Raw genomic sequence first — 16,793 nt, 5'->3', positions numbered from 1 at the left:
TCTAGTTTCTGGTTCAAGTGGCTCTTAGCAAATGGGTTGAACACCCTTACGTCAAAAAATGCTTGTTGCCCCCTTATCCAGAAATCTCTTGCACAGACATCTAGCCTGGCTTCATCTGATGAGTTGGCGCTACTATGCAAAGCTTCGCCGGTTAGCGTTTCCAGTTGTGGCTCGATTTCAACATCTTGACATACATTGTTAAGTAAATCTGCAAAAAGATCTCTTACTTCATCATGGCGTCTATGTATAAAACTGCCTTTCATACATGACATGGCGTGGTCGACATCAAAACAAGCACACGTTGTTGGTAGATACTTTGGAGTCCAACGGTATCTAAGGCAAAGAGCATCATAGAATTCTCTTTTGCTCAAGTTGAGGTTCTCTGATTGTACTGGTAGGGTAGTTAACCAGCTTGAGGCTCCCTTCATCATGTTTAGGTCATTTGCTCTTAGTTGCTCTTTATTCATCTTTTCACGGACTTGCTGTAAAGTGGCTTTGTGTTGTTCCTCTCTGGTTTTCACAAAATTCTTTCTGGTCTGCTTCAATAGCTCATGATCCATCCGCGCTGTGCTGTCTTGATTCTTGATATTTGTAACTACAGTTACACAGTTGCTGACCGAGAATTTGCATACTCAAAGTCTGTGATATTAGTAAAGATAGGTATTGCTAGACCTCCTTTCTTTACTGGTAAAGACAGCAAGAGTCGTTCTTCAACAGTGCAGATTAACAGATTACATATTAACTATGTAATTAATTAATTAACAAGGTTTGTTTTGTTTGGAGATGTTCTCTTATCCTAAGTTATCAATAGGTTGTTAGAATTTGTGATATGGTTATCACACTCCTGTTAACCATTTTAACACACCTGGGGATATACCTTAGCAGTTGCTGAATCAACTGATAGTTTACCTGTTGCAACAATACTCAAGAAGTCGACAAACCAATCTCCTCACACGGGGCACCAATTTATGTAGGTGTAATTATGCTTATGTGTATGTAGATTGGTGTCAAGTGATCAATCTTTAATAATTAAATTGAATCAATCCCATTGAATCATTTAATTTGACTCATCTGAATTGAATCATACCATGGAATCAGTCTCATTGAATCGTTTGAAATGAATCATTCAGTGAATCATCTAGTGAATCATCTAGCGAATCATTTAGTGAATCATACCAGTATTTGATATAACTCAGAATTTTGATCACTTACCAAGCTGCATCCAATATTCATATACACCTTAATAGTTCTTTTGCAATGTGGGCGACTTCAAAAGTATCGAAACAGCAGACAGACACAACACAAAATTCCAATAATAATGTAGTTTATTATAACAAAGATAAAAAGTAAAAATAAAAGGAAAAAAAAAAGAAATTTGAATAATTGAATCGTAGCAGAATGAAATCTTCTATGAACAGAATGTGTGTGTGTGTGTGTAAGCAGATTTAGCTTTGTAGGCTAACTAGACAAAGGGAATGCTAGCTACCATGTGCTTTCCAAGTGATTAGCTTTGTAGGCTAACTGGACAAAGGAAAAGAGGAGGGGTTTCCACGTGTTTAAGGCCTAGTGGGTGTGTGTTAAAATTAAAGTTAACAATTAAAATACATTCAAACGGTCATCCGTGGTACATATATATATATATATATGGCTTTAAATGTAAGCACAGGAGAATTTGCTATAAAGGTTGAATTGAATCAGGACTCAGGATATTATCTAAAGCTGAGATACGGGCCTAGTGTGGAGACAAAAGAGAGGAGGAGGGGTTTGCCACGTGTTTAAGGCCTAGTATGGAGACAAAAGCTCTTCCAGACCGCTCACCCCTAGCTCTATAGTATCATTCAATTTACTGAAATCTTGATGAGGCCAAGATATGTGTGAGTAATGAAATTAGAATGTTAGGAAGGAGAGAGAACATGCAAAAACTTATTGATTAACCAATTTAAATCAACAATAACAAATGATAAAAATTAAAATTCAGTGTGCACACTTCATTTCCTGCATATAACTTCACACTAAGTGAATAATTTCTAAAACTAGTCTTATTGCCCAATGCCAGTCTTACTTCAAAAGTCTCGTCTTTTGAAGAAAGCAGAGTCTTCCTGGAGCTTTGGAAAAACTTCTGTAGGGAGGAGAGGAGGTTCTTTGAAGAGGCTTCGTAGCTCGTGAGAAGGAGAGCTCTGTTCAGCACTGTGCATGGGTTCAGGAGGGTCCAGCTGCTTCCCGAACAGATGAAAAACAAAGAAAAACTGCCTTTTGCTTGCAGTTTTCATATGTACTTAAAAGAATAATTGAAAAGAATAACTGAAAACCAGTTTATAATTCGCTTGAGTTAAAGCGCGCGTGTTTCCGGAGTCTACCGTGATCAAGGGTAAACAGAACGGGGAAACGCGCTGAAGCATGGATCTTGCAAGAAAGAGTCGTGGTTTCGGACGGTCCGATGGTGAGCATCTCTTTATGGTCTGTTCCTCGCTGAGTTCAGACACCAGAGATAACAAAATGGAGTCTTCCAAGCATTTTTGAAGATCATGGAGGAGGTGATGTAAGTGGTCCCGCCCAGGCGTGACGTAGGTCAACGCGGAAGTTGGCTGGGAGTTGTAGTTCTTAGACACAAGATGGCGCATGGTACCTACAAGGGCTACATTTTATTCACCTTAATGCAAGGAGTTTACTTCCGAAAATTGAAGAGTTAAGGCAGTTCATCGCAAGGACAAAAGCCGCAGTGATTGCTGTGACTGAGATGTGGCTGGACAGTTCCATTGAAGACGGTGAGATCAAACTGCCTGGTTTCAACTGCTACCGCCGAGACCACAAAAGGAACGGAGGGGGGGTATGTCTCTTTATTAGGACTGATTTATCATTCACCCCTTGCCCGGACTTACAGATAGACTCATTGGAAACTGCTTGGGTTGAAATTCGACTGCCCAAACCAAAGCCGATTTTGGTGGGTGCGTGTTACAGACCCCCAAAACAAAATGACTTTTATGAACTTTTAGAATCAGTGTGTATTGATAGTAATGTGTTGATGGAGAAAGAATGCATCCTTTTGGGTGATTTTAATACAAATCTGTTGCTGACCACTAAAAATGGACTTCTTAAGTTTTTACATTTCTGCAAGGTGTTTGAATTACAGCAACTTATAACTGAGCCAACCAGAGTAGATATGCACACTAAATCTAATTTGGATCTGATACTGGTTACTGATAGTAAAAAAATCTGCTGCTCTGGGATATTGGACATTGGTCTCAGTGACCATAAAGTTATTTTCTGTACTCGTAAGACATCTAAGGGTAAATTAGGATCAAGATATCATTCCATAAAGATAAGACGTCCAAGACAATATTCTAAGGAGGCTTTTGAGCTAAAACTTGCTGATCAGGATTGGAGTAAAGTTATGGTCAGTAAGGACCCTGATCAGGCATGGAAGTTTTTAGCAGCATTGGACATGGTTGCACCAATGAGAGAGATGAGAGTAAAGCAAAAGAGAGCCAAATGGATGACGACTGAAATAATTGATTTAATAAGACAGAGAGATCACTATTACAGAAAATACTCTAAGTCCAATCTTCAACATGATTTTGATAAATATGTATATAACCGGAACCAAGCAAGATATCATATACAGAAAGCTAAAGCTGATTACTATGCTGAAGCAGTGTCAGACAATATCCACCAACCAAAGAAACTGTGGAAAATCCTTAAAGACATTGGTGCTGGGAAATCAAATAGTAGCAGCTGCAACACCGGGATTGATATTGACAATGCGATTTGTTTTGACAAAAAGGTTATATCGAATCATTTTAATAGGTTTTTCACTACGGTCGCTGCCAGTCTGGCTTCACATCTACCAATAGGATCTGGGAATTTTGGGGCATCCTTTCTGAGGTCCATTTACAAAGACATATCACCTGACTCATTTGATCTTTGCACAATATCAAATGAAAAGACTGGGGAGATGTTAGCATCCTTATCCACCAACAAGGCCACTGGCATGGATCAAATTCCAGCCAGATTCATTAAGGACAGTGCTAATGTTGTAGGGGGCACTATTGCACATATTATAAATTTGTCTACACAACTTGGTAAAGTGCCAATTGAAATGAAATGGGCCAGGGTACTCCCTCTATTCAAGAAAAAATAGTAGGACAGATGTTAAAAACTATAGACCAGTGTCAATTCTGCCAACTTTGTCCAAAATTTTGGAGAGAGTGGTCTTTGATCAGATGGAGAGGTATTTGTCCCAGAACAACTTGCTATATGACCTCCAATCTGGTTTTAGATCTGCTTACTCCACTGACACATGCCTCTCACACCTATGTGATTACATCAGACAAGAAAGTGAAAAAGGAAATTATACTGGCATGGTTTTATTGGATTTACAGAAAGCGTTTGACACTGTGGACCATTCAATTCTTTTATCTAAGTTGCAATGCATGGGTTTTGGCCAGGCATCATTACAGTGGTTCAAATCATACCTATCAAATAGAAGTCAAATCTGTGATTATGATGGAGTATTGTCAGAACCTTTGCAAATATCTTGTGGGGTGCCCCAAGGCTCAATTTTAGGCCCTTTGTTATTTCTTATTTATGTAAATGATATGCCAGCAGCTGTTAAATGTGAAGTAATTCTCTATGCTGATGACTCCTCACTACTTGTATCTGGTAGAAACATCTCTCAGATTCAAGAAACCCTTACTGATGAGCTGAGTAATGTAAGAGAGTGGCTGTTAGATAATAGACTGTCATTACATGTGGGGAAATCTGAATGCATTTTATTTGGTACCAAACACAAGATAAAAAAGGCACCTGAGTTAAAAGTCACATGTAATGGCAATGAAATTCAAACAAAGACAACGGTTACATATTTAGGTTTAATACTGGATCAGACTTTGACCGGTCATTCCATTGCTGAGAAGCTATTAAACAAAAGTGCTTCCAAATTGAAATTTTTATACCGCAACACAAGGCAGTTAGATTTTAAAATAAAAAAACTTCTTGTGTTAGCGCTTATTCAGTGCCATTTTGACTATGCTTGTTCAGCATGGTACAGTGGCCTGACAGTGAAAATTAAAAATAAAATGCAGGTTATGCAGAACAACATGATCCGTTTTATATTGTGTAAACCATCTAGATATCATGTCACTTTTAATGATTTTAAGAAAGTGGACTTTCTGCCTGTAAAGCTAAGGGTTGAACAGCTAAAATTGAATCATATGTTCAACATTATCAATGGTATAGCCCCTAAGTATTTGGGATCCCAAATTGTAATGGTGCATACTCAACACAGCTATGAAACAAGAGCAAGTGTCCGCTCTTGCAAGGTACCATCTGCAAACAGCGTGGCACGTAACTCTTTCTTTTATACAGGAATTATGTTATGGAATAGCCTTCCACTAAATATTAAAATGGCAGAAACAAAAAGGGATTTTAAACAAAAGGTCAGGGTTTTTTTGTGGAATAAAGTAGAGAATTAGATGACTTAGGAATGTGAATGTATATGTGATATCTGTTGCATGTGTTTGTATGTCTTGTCCTTTTCCACCAGGGACCATGTTGGAAATAAGTGTTTTACGCTTTTACATGTAATCCCTTGGATACCCTTTGTCTTCCTATATCCATAAATAAACCAAACCAAACAACCCATGACTGGCTAGTATAACTGACAGGGCAGGGAAGAGACAGCATACCATCTCTCCCTCCCTGAGAGCCCAGACAATTTTGCTCTCTTGAGCTCCCAACCACAGATGACTGTGGCATCATCAGGATTCGAAAGTGGCAATATCTGGATTATGGGGAGGATGACGGGGGCAACAGTTTTCTGCTGTACCACTTGGGATCCACAGGCTACGCATTTTACGCTATTTCTGGTTAAATTGTGCCTGATGAATAAAACTGCAACAGTATTTTGTGGTTTACTATATAGTCAGTTTCGCAATAGCAGGATATTGCAGTGGGGTGACTTTACCCTCTCTGGTTGGTTACTGTCATATGATAGAGAAAACCTACCTGGTTGGTGGAACATGCCAAAATGAGTCCTCTGGGGGAGTGCTCTGGTTACTGCAGATTGCATTGTACAATAGCTTTCATTCCAGAAACACTGTTAGGCTCAGAAATGTCACAAGATAATGCAGAAAATAACCTCTATAACCTCTTAGACAAAAGTAACACCTTGCTGTCTGGTTGTTCCTGTAGGTGCAGGACTGAGTTCTTTGGTGTGCTCCTCTTCATACCACACCAATAGCTCCTGTCCTGGGTTAATGGGTCGACAGCAACGATACAGAATTCCCCCTCGATACCGAAATGCCACAAGATTCTGTTCTTCTTCATTACGGGCACAATTCACATACCTAAAAGAGTGAGGCAACATTCCAGAAAAGGTAAAAATCAGATCAGAGACTTGGAGAAAGCATGGCAGAGATATCAGTGACAGCAAGAAGATAAAGTTCTTCCAACAAATGAGGAACTGTAAAATCAAAATCACTAAAACGGCCCAAGAGCTGGTGTATTTCTCACCTCATCCAATTCACATGCATCTCTCTTTTGGCATCAATGTATTCTTCACATTGCATGCTCCTGTATACCTGGAGAAAAATACCACATTTATATTTTCTTTACTAAAATCAATCTATGCCTTTAAATGAGATATACAGAAACAAGAAAGATGGCTCATGCCAATATTATTAAGCCTCATGAAGGCTGAATTAAAAGGTTCTTGACTGTATCTTAAGATTCACAAAACAGCTGACAAGCTCCGAGATGAATTTGGTAACTATAGGAAAATGCAGGCAAGGCTTTATCAGAATTTAGGCAAAGGAAAGGTTTCTCATAAAAGGCTTTAATTCTGACATGGCAAAGCTGTGCTGTGAATCAGACCTCTCTGATACACATCTGTCCCTTGTGTTTTGGTCTCTAAACAGAAAGCTACAAAAATGCACAACTTTAAAGTCAGTTCTGTCACTAAATGGGTTTTATACAAAATATTTTGGATTTGTACAAGCAATATTTATTTACCATAAGTGTTTGGGAGCTAATGTTGTTTTAGTTCAGTGTAGTAGTGTTCATTTTTAATTTAAAGAATTTTAAAATTCACTTTTAGTCTTAGTCATGTCCTGAAAATTGTAGTTACATTTTAGACTTAGACTTTTTTTTTTGGGGTGTGTGTGTGTGTGTGTGTGTGTGTGTCAAGATTTAATCTTGACAACCTTGGAACGCTTTATTCGTCAGGCCATAATGAACAGAGATTTTGTTTTGCTGTCTTTTTACCAGCCCTCTCTGTGGGCCTGTCATTTCAGGATCATGTGGCAGCATGCGTGTGTTCTCACTGGTCAAATCACAACCATGTTAGTTAATGTGCATTAACATTCTACTCTAATGCAAAAACAGTGCGTAGCAATGAAACAAAATCCATGAACAAAAAAAGGGTCAAAAATTAAAGGAGGGGCCAAAAATTTGAGGGAAAAAAAAGCAGGCATTAGAGACATAGGCTTACAAATGTAAATTAAAAAAAAAAATCAACATACTGTTTGGCCATCAGCATCCTGAATTGGCCCACAATGCTATTTTCGAGGAGCAGAATGAAAAGCTTAAGATGGACATTAAAACATAGCTATAGGCTAGGCTGCATCTTCATTTAAAACTGCTGGAACTTGCCCAACCATAACTGACTGTCATATGGACCAGAGGTTTTCAAGCTTGCTGGGGCAGAAGCACATCAAAGGTCAAACCAGAACATCAAGGCACACCAAATTAAAGTCGGTTATAGATTATGAAGAAAGTTACACATATTATGATGGACTAGAAGGTCATTTGCAAGGTTTGACCCGGATTGCATGACAGCAGACCGTCAATTATTAAACAGATAGGTAAATCAGACAGGTAATTTTATAATGTATTAAAAACGTGAGGCAATGCTCATTACAGTGTTTTCCATGAGTTACCTAGACCATGGTGGCGGAAGCATTTTCAGAACACACCACCATTTGATTTGAGACTGATAACATTAACTTTACAGTATCTACTACAGTCATCCACAAGTCCAAACACAATACCATGGTTATCAATTTAAGACAGCAAACAGATAACATCAATGCAGAAGTTTGCATTGATAATTAGTATTCAAACTTTAGCTTAGTTAGGGAACATTAACAGCAGAATGTCAGACTCTCATCTCCTTGCTTTAAAACAACGAGCTGTTGAATTTGTAGAGGTTTAGCTTATTTGAGTAAGAAAAGCTGCTAACACATCTGGTAGCATGTATTCGTCATTCAAAATACAAGCACATGCTCTAACCAAAGTTCAAAATAGGTTTATTTTTGGCTAAATTGACATTAGTTTGCATGTTCTCTATTCAATATTTTCTAAAAATACAAAAATACAAAAAATAAACCAATTAAACACAGGTAACCACTTCTGCTTCCTTCCTTTGAGGGCTGAAATGTATGCTCTAGTCATTTTTTAACCGTTTATGAACTGTTAAACTCCTTAACCATGATTTGCGGGTGTGGCCTTTTTGCTGTGGCATTACAACCAGTGTGTTTATGCTTAAATTACTACAGCACAAAATTGTTTTGAGCAAGTTCTTCATCGAGCTAAACTCTTAATTTTGCTCTCAAAGTGCACCAGTTTGATACATTTAACTTTAAAATAAACAAAATTATCTTACAAGGGAGCATGCCCCCAAGTGAGGTCCACTGACCATAGTTTCACAAAATCCTGAGTGAAACATACAGTGGTAAACCCTTTAGAATTTTCTATATTTCTACATAAATATTACCTAAAACGTCATCAGAATTTCACACAAGTCCTAAAAGTAGATAAGAAGAACCCAGTTAAACAAATGAAACAAAAATATTATACTTGGTCATTTATTTATTTATTGAGGAAAATGATCCAATATCTGTGAGTGGGAAAAGTACGTGAATCTCTAGGATTAGCAGTTAATTTAAAGGTGAAATTAGAGTCAGGTGTTTTCAATCAATGGGATGACAATTGCCCCTTTTCCACCAAAGCAGTTCCAGGGCTGGTTCGGGGCCAGTGCTTAGTTTGGAACCGGATTTTCTGTTTCCACTGACAAAGAACTGGCTCTGGGGCCAGAAAAACCGGTTCCAGGCTAGCACCAACTCTCTGCTGGGCCAGAGGAAAGAACCGCTTACGTCAGCGGGGGGCGGAGTTGTTAAGACCAACAACAATAACAAGACCACGGAAGATCACCATTTTTAAGCGGCGAGAAGCAGCAGCTGTACAAACGCGAAGTCATCCATTATTATTATTGTTGTTGCTGCTGCTGCTTCCGCGTTGTTTTTGCTTCGATATTTGCGCCAAGGTTTAAGCAAACATAGCGACGTAACTGATGTATACAGCGACGTAATGATGTGGCTCCGCTTAGCACCGCGAGCTATGGAAAAGCAAACTGGTTCTCAGCTGGCTCGCAAGTTGAACGAGTTGTGAACCAGCCCTGGAACTGATTTGGTGGAAAAGGGGTAAATCAGGTGTGAGTGGGAACCCTGTTTTATTTAAAGAACAGGGATCTATTAAAGTGTGATCTTCACAACACATGTTTGTGGAAGTGTATCATGACACGAACAAAGGCGATTTCTGAGGACCTCAGAAAAAGCACTGTTGATGCTTATCAGGCTGGAAAAGGTTACAAAACCATTTCTAAAAAGAGTTTGGACTCCACCAATCCACAGTCAGACAGATTGTGTACAAATGGAGGAAATTCAAGACCATTGTTACCCTCCCCAGGAGTGGTCAACCAACAAAGATCACTCCAAGAGCAAGGCATGTAATAGTCGGCGAGGTCACAAAGGACCCCTGGGTAACTTCTAAGCAACTGAAGGCCTCTCTCACATTGGCTAATGTTAATGTTCATGAGTCCACCATCAGGAGAACACTTGAACAACAATGGTGTGCATGGCAGGGTTGCAAGGAGAAAGCCACTGCTCGCCAAAAAGAACACTGCTGCTCGTTTGCAGTTTGCTAAAGATCATGTGGACAAGCCAGAAGGCTATTGGAAAATGTTTTGTGGTCGGATGAGACCAAAATAGAATTTTTTGGTTTAAATGAGAAGTGTGATGTTTGGAGAAAGGAAAACACTGCATTCCAGCATAAGAACCTTATCCCATCTGTGAAACATGGTGGTAGTAGTATCATGGTTTGGGCCTGTTTTGCTGCATCTGGGCCAGGATGGCTTGCCATCATTGATGGAACAATGAATTCTGAATTATACCAGCAAATTCTAAAGGAAAATGTCAGGACATCTGTCCATGAACTGAATCTCAAGAGAAGGTGGGTCATGCAGCAAGACAACGATCCTAAGCACACAAGTCATTCTACCAAAGAAAAGAGAATAAAGTGAATGTTTTGGAATGGCCAGGTCAATGTCCTGACCTTTATCCAACCGAAATGTTGTGGAAGGACCTGAAGTGAGCAGTTCATGTAAGGAAACCCACCAACATCCCAGAGTTGAAGCTGTTCTGTATGGAGGAATGGGCTAAAATTCCTCCAAGCCAGTGTGCAGGACTGATCAACAGTTACCGGAAACGTTTAGTTGCAGTTATTCCTGCACAAGGGGGTCACACCAGATACTGAAAGCAAAGGTTCCTATACTTTTGCCACTCACAGATATGTAATATTGGATCATTTTTCTCAACAAATAAATGACCAAGTATAATATTTTTCTCTCATTTGTTTAACTGGGTTCTCTTTATCTACTTTTAGGACTTGTGTGAAAACCTGATGTTGTTTTAAGGCATATTTATGCAGAAATATAGAAAATTCTAAAGGGTTCACAAACTTTCAAGTACCACTGTACATATCCAAATCAACCCTCACCAAACCGATGTTGAAATTATACGAGGGCAAGTCAAAAATTCTAAAGACAAATGAAAAAAATCTTTATTTATGAAAATAACAAAGCCATTTCTCTACATATCCTCCATTTAAGTCTAAACACTTCTGCAAGCGATGTTTTCATTGGAGAATTCCTTCTTTGTAGTCCTTTTTTGAATTCCTTTTGAAATTATAACATCTGTCTTAGAACTTTTTGACTTTTGCTTGCACTTGTGAATTCATGGAAATGAAACCGATTGCCTAAAAAGTCATACCAATTGCATACCCCAGCATCAAACCAACTCTCATAGTGGCAAATTGTGTGGCATCGAAAATCATCAGATCATTGGTGTGGTAAGAAGTTTTATATTAACTTTAGCATTAATTATAGCTAACAATATATGTTCAAATCCTGTAGTGTCATGCTTCTCTGTTTAGCCTTGACATTTAGAAAAGAAACAAGCTGCAAGTGTGAATGAATAAGTTCTTTGTTTTTGCGCGCGTGTGAGAAGCTGCTACCGGGTTGTCGTGGATGCGGCAGAGTCAAGGAAAACTTGGGACAGTTTTTCTCAGCTGCAGTTGGGAAAACAGACTATTACAAAATGTTGATGGAAGCTATGATTATGACTAATATCTTGTGTAAGACAGGAAGCTGAACATGCCTAGAAGTAGATATGGGAGGACCTATGTTAGTGACTACCTGGGCTTGTGATTTTATGGGACTTTCATTAAATTATACAATAAATAAATACATTTGCTTGAGCATTATTCAGGTGTTACTCGTATTTTTATTATTAACAGGTGAATTTCCATCACACTGGCTAAAAGAATCGATGTAGGATCGCATTGTGATCAAACTTGTGATTTACACCACTCTCCACATATCAGTGACAAGAAGAAATTGATATTAATTGGAGCTACTTTCATCTAGTCATCATATTTTGTTTCTTAAAAATATACAATCTTCATAATAAATTTATGACAAACTCACAACCGAGGAGTCTCCACTGTTCTTGGCTTCCTCTCTGTTTACCAGCTCTCCCTGGCAGGGGCCGAAGTGTGCACCTACTGGAACAGTCTCCCCCTTATTAAACACTCCCAGGCTTGCATCAGGAATACTGGACTTCTGGATTTCTAGTCTAGGAGGAAGAGTTTGTCTGGCTCGGTCAGGGACTCCCATGGGAACAGAAGTATCTGGGATGAAGAGGGGCGGTCCATGAACCTCACATTTGTTGAGGAAGAAGGATTTGCAAAATTCGCAGTCTGGGAGTAGAGAAAACACAACAGGAAGAAATGAGGCCCAAATGTGTGTATGTAGCTAAGACCACACACACAGTACATTAGTCCTGTATAAAAATTATCGTAAGAAAGCTTGCCAGTAAGGTTCACTGAGCATCTGGTTGAGACTAGAGATGTCCGTCAGGACTGAGATCTCACAGGAGTACACACAAGGTACACAAGTACAAATTGTTTTTACTTCCTTGTGGGCATAAACAAGTGGTCAGAAGCTTGCAGGGCAAAATAAAACAATATTCATTAGCATGACTGTGGCACTATGTGATGTATTTACAGCATTCTTAGGACCTGGTCAGGGTCATGGTTGTTTTCAAAGAACTTGCTTCTCTTTTGGGAAACAGAATATCCCAAATTTGTTATGAAATCACATGCAGGTACAACAAAAATAACTGTCCACACAGTAAGTAAGTAAGTAAGTAAATAAATAAAATAGTCCAACGCACATCTCTGAGCTTGCTGACAATTCTGGTATTTCTAGGCCTAGGCATTTTTCCAATGCCATAGATCTAGAATTCATATTTAATTTAAAAAAAAATAATGAAAAAAATTTCACATCTAGTGGCAATTTAAGCATAACCAATTTGCTGAAGGAGAAACCAGTGGGGGCGGCACGGTGGTGTAGTGGTTAGCGCTGTCGCCTCACAGCAAGAAGGTCCGGGTTCGAGCCCTGTGGCCGGCGAGGGCCTTTCTGTGTGGAGTTTGCATGTTCTCCCCGTGTCCGCGTGGGTTTCCTCCGGGTGCTCCGGTTTCCCCCACAGTCCAAAGACATGCAGGTTAGGTTAACTGGTGACTCTAAATTGACCGTAGGTGTGAGTGTGAATGGTTGTCTGTGTCTATGTGTCAGCCCTGTGATGACCTGGCGACTTGTCCAGGGTATACCCCGCCTTTCGCCCGTAGTCAGCTGGGATAGGCTCCAGCTTGCTTGCGACCCTGTAGAACAGGATAAAGCGGCTAGAGATAATGAGATGAGAAACGAGTGGACCCAGAGGAAGGAAGTGTAGGGTTTCTACACTGACGGGGGAGAACTTGCAAAACTTCATACAGACAGCAACCCAAGCTTAGAATCGAATCCAGGACCCTGGAGGTGCGCCACTGTGATGCCCCTAAACCTGTATACAGATATTTGGACTCCTGTCCATCACACCCATCTGTGCTGATTGAGCATTCCATTCCAGGGGCATACTCTCTGTCCCCTATTAATCACAACCGACTGGGGTCTTCTGTGCATGTGGGGAAGAGAGCACATGGCACTATCCTCCGGGTGCGTTTTACTATCCTGTGACGCAGCATGAGCTGCATTTGGAAAAGAGGAGGTTGATGGCTTTACATGTCTTGGAGGAAGCATGTGTTAGCCTTCGCTCACATGGTTAGAGAGACCTGGCTGGTGGATGGATACTAGCAGGTGACCACAATGGGGAGAAAATGGGTGGGAAAAAAAACTATAGTCTTCTAATGTGGTGAAGACGTTAACACACGTTTATTTAGCATTTATGGAAGGGGACCCAGGTATCAGTCAGTAAGTTTCCCAAGATGGAGGCGTCTTCAGGACAAAGGAGTTTGTTCTTTCTGGTTTCTCAGTCACACAACATCCCACATTTTTTTTCTCATCTCATTTCATTATCTCTAGCCGCTTTATCCTTCTACAGGGTCGCAGGCAAGCTGGAGCCTATCCCAGCTGACTACGGGCGAAAGGCGGGGTACACCCTGGACAAGTCGCCAGGTCATCACAGGGCTGACACATAGACACAGACAACCATTCACACTCACATTCACACCTACGGTCAATTTAGAGTCACCAGTTAACCTAACCTGCATGTCTTTGGACTGTGGGGGAAACCGGAGCACCCGGAGGAAACCCACGCGGACACGGGGAGAACATGCAAACTCTGCACAGAAAGGCCCTCGCCGGCCACGGGGCTCGAACCCGGACCTTCTTGCTGTGAGGCGACAGCGCTAACCACTACACCCACCACCGTGCCGCCCCCACATTTTTTTTGTCTCAGAATATTCTCAGCTGGAGAGAATGACATTCTATGTAAACAGAAACAAATAAAACATGCAATGTATCATTCATTCACAAATTAAAAATTGTAACTGTAAGCAAATCACTGTGGTATGAGGGGAATAACACACTTTGGGCCTTGCTGTCATATGAAAATAAACAAGATGAGAGTCATCTATATCCCCCACCCTACAGTGGTGCTTGAAAGTTTGTGAACCCTTTAGAATGGTCTATATTTCTGCATAAATATGACTGAAAACATCATCAGATTTTCACACAAGTCCTAAAAGTAGATAAAGAGAACCCAGTTAAACAAATGAGACAAAAATACTTGGCCATTTATTTATTGAGGAAAATGATCCAATATTACATATCTGTGAGTGGCAAAAGTATGTGAACCTTTGCTTTCAGTATCTGGTGTGACCCCCTTGTGCAGCAATAACTGCAACTAAACATTTCTGGTAACTGTTGATCAGTCCTGCACACTGGCTTGGAGGAATTTTAGCCCATTCCTCCGTACAGAACAGCTTCAACTCTGGGATGTTGGTGGGTTTCCTCACATGAACTGCTCGCTTCAGGTCCTTCCACAACATTTTGGTTGGATTAAGGTCAGGATGTTGACTTGGCCATTCCAAAACATTAACTTTATTCTTATTTCACCATTCTTTGGTAGAACGACTTGTGTGCTTAGGGTCATTGTCTTGCTGCATGACCCACCTTCTCTTGAGATTCAGTTCATGGACAGATGTCCTGACATTTTCCTTTAGAATTCGCAGGTATAATTCAGAATTCATTGTTCCATCAAATGATGGCAAGCCATTCTGGCCCAGATGCAGCAAAACAGGCCCAAACCATGATACTACCACCACCATGTTTCACAGATGGGATAAGGTTCTTATGCTGGAATGCAGTGTTTTCCTTTCTCCAAACATAACGCTTCTGATTTAAACCAAAAAGCTCTATTTTATTCTCATCCTTCCACAAAACATTTTGCTAATAGCCTTCTGGCTTGTCCATGTGATCTTTAGCAAACTGCAGATGAGCAGCAATCAGTGCGTTTACATGCACATAGAGAAAATCGAATTTCTGCCGTTGCTGGACTGAAATCAAAGTTCTAAATGGCATGGAAACACCTTAGCTAGGCTGAAATTGAACCGAACTTGATTTCTCGTAATCGAGCTACACAACCTAGGTTATGCGATTTTTGCCGAGCTACTTAGTGCATGTATACCCTATCGAGCTATGTAGTCCAGCTACTTACTTCAGCACTGCCCCTTCCGGAAGTGACGAGACCACAAGCGGGAAACACAACAGCCTCGGTCGAAAAAAAAAAAAAAACAGCCTCGGTCGGCATGACACTTCACCTTAGCCGCCCACTTTATTAGGAACACTTCTGTTCGTACATACAAACTACAAACACTCTTCTTAGAGTTTAGAGTTTATTTTATTTTTAAATGGGACAATGTACAAATTAAACATTATCCTTGTGGTAAGGACAGATGTCTGTACCAGGTTATAGCAGTACATGCTAATTTCTGCCTGTAGTCCCTTGGCAGGTGGATGTAATAAAAAGATAAATAAAATGTACAGGAAATGTCATCAAATCTGTCATTAGAGCAATTTGTAGTGATTTAGACCAGTAAAATTTTTTGTGAACATGGAACTGATAACTTTGTTTATACTCTTGAATAGCTCTTCTTCATGATGACAACCGGAAGTGTACCAACACGATGGGGCGTGTAACGCCACCTGTGGCTCGGGTGCACAATGTACCTCACACAATAGCTCGATTCCCTTGTGTGCATGTAGGATTGGATTTCTCTGGCAGCCCTGCTGGGACCCTTGGCTCGATTACCGACAGCAGCTCGATTTGGATGTGCATGTAAACGTACTGACTGTTCTTTTTGGAGAGCAGTGGCTTTCTCCTTGCAACCCTGCCATGCACACCATTGTTGTTCAGTGTTCTCCTGATGGTGGACTCATGAACATTAACATTAGCCAATGGCCTTCAGTTGCTTAGAAGTTACCCTGGGGTCCTTTGTGACCTCGTCAACTATTACATGCCTTGCTCTTGGAGTGATCTTTGTTGGTCGACCACTCCTGGGGAGGGTAACAATGGTCTTGAATACCCTCCATTTGTACATAATCTGTATGACTGTGGATTGGTGGAGTCCAAACTCTTTAGAGATGGTTTTGTAACTTTTTCCAGCCTGATGAGCATTAACAACGCTTTTTCTGAGGACCTCAGAAATCTCCTTTATTCGTGCCATGATACACTTCCATGTGTTGTGAAGATCAGACTTTGATAGATCCCTGTTCTTTAAATAAAACAGGGTGCCCACTCACACCTGATTGTCATCCAATTGATTGAAAACACCTGACTCTAATTTCACCTTCAAATTAACTGCTAATCCTAGAGGTTCACATACTTTTGCCACTCACAGATATGTAATATTGGATCATTTTCCTCAACAAATGAATGGCCAAGTATAATATTTTTGTCTCATTTGTTTAACTGGGTTCTCTTTATCTATTTTCTGGACTTGTGTGAAAATCTGATGATATTTTAGGTCATATTTATGCAGAAATAGAGAAAATTCTAAAGGGTTCACAAACTTTCGAGCACCACTGTATATACCAACTACATACCAAGTTTCAAGCTATTATG

General features: G+C 40.1%; 1 protein-coding gene across 3 annotated transcripts in view; it reads right to left on the bottom strand.

The window, feature by feature from the left end:
• Positions 1-16,793, bottom strand: part of LOC132867675 (zinc finger protein 585A-like) — a 146,303-nt gene that overhangs the window by 20,880 nt on the left and 108,630 nt on the right. For all 3 annotated transcript variants that reach the window (XM_060900669.1, XM_060900670.1, XM_060900671.1), the window contains 3 exons: positions 11,819-12,090; positions 6,511-6,578; positions 6,166-6,344 (listed from right to left, as the gene is read on the bottom strand). In XM_060900669.1, the coding sequence (XP_060756652.1) occupies positions 6,166-6,344; positions 6,511-6,578; positions 11,819-12,090 (519 nt within the window). The remainder of the gene's footprint in view (positions 1-6,165; positions 6,345-6,510; positions 6,579-11,818; positions 12,091-16,793) is intronic.

The sequence above is a fragment of the Neoarius graeffei genome, chromosome 19 (assembly GCF_027579695.1).
Source record: "Neoarius graeffei isolate fNeoGra1 chromosome 19, fNeoGra1.pri, whole genome shotgun sequence".
NCBI classification, from domain to species: Eukaryota; Metazoa; Chordata; class Actinopteri; order Siluriformes; family Ariidae; genus Neoarius; species Neoarius graeffei.
The sequence above is the reverse complement of the archived record's forward strand: the minus strand, read 5'-3'. Positions and strand labels throughout refer to the sequence as shown.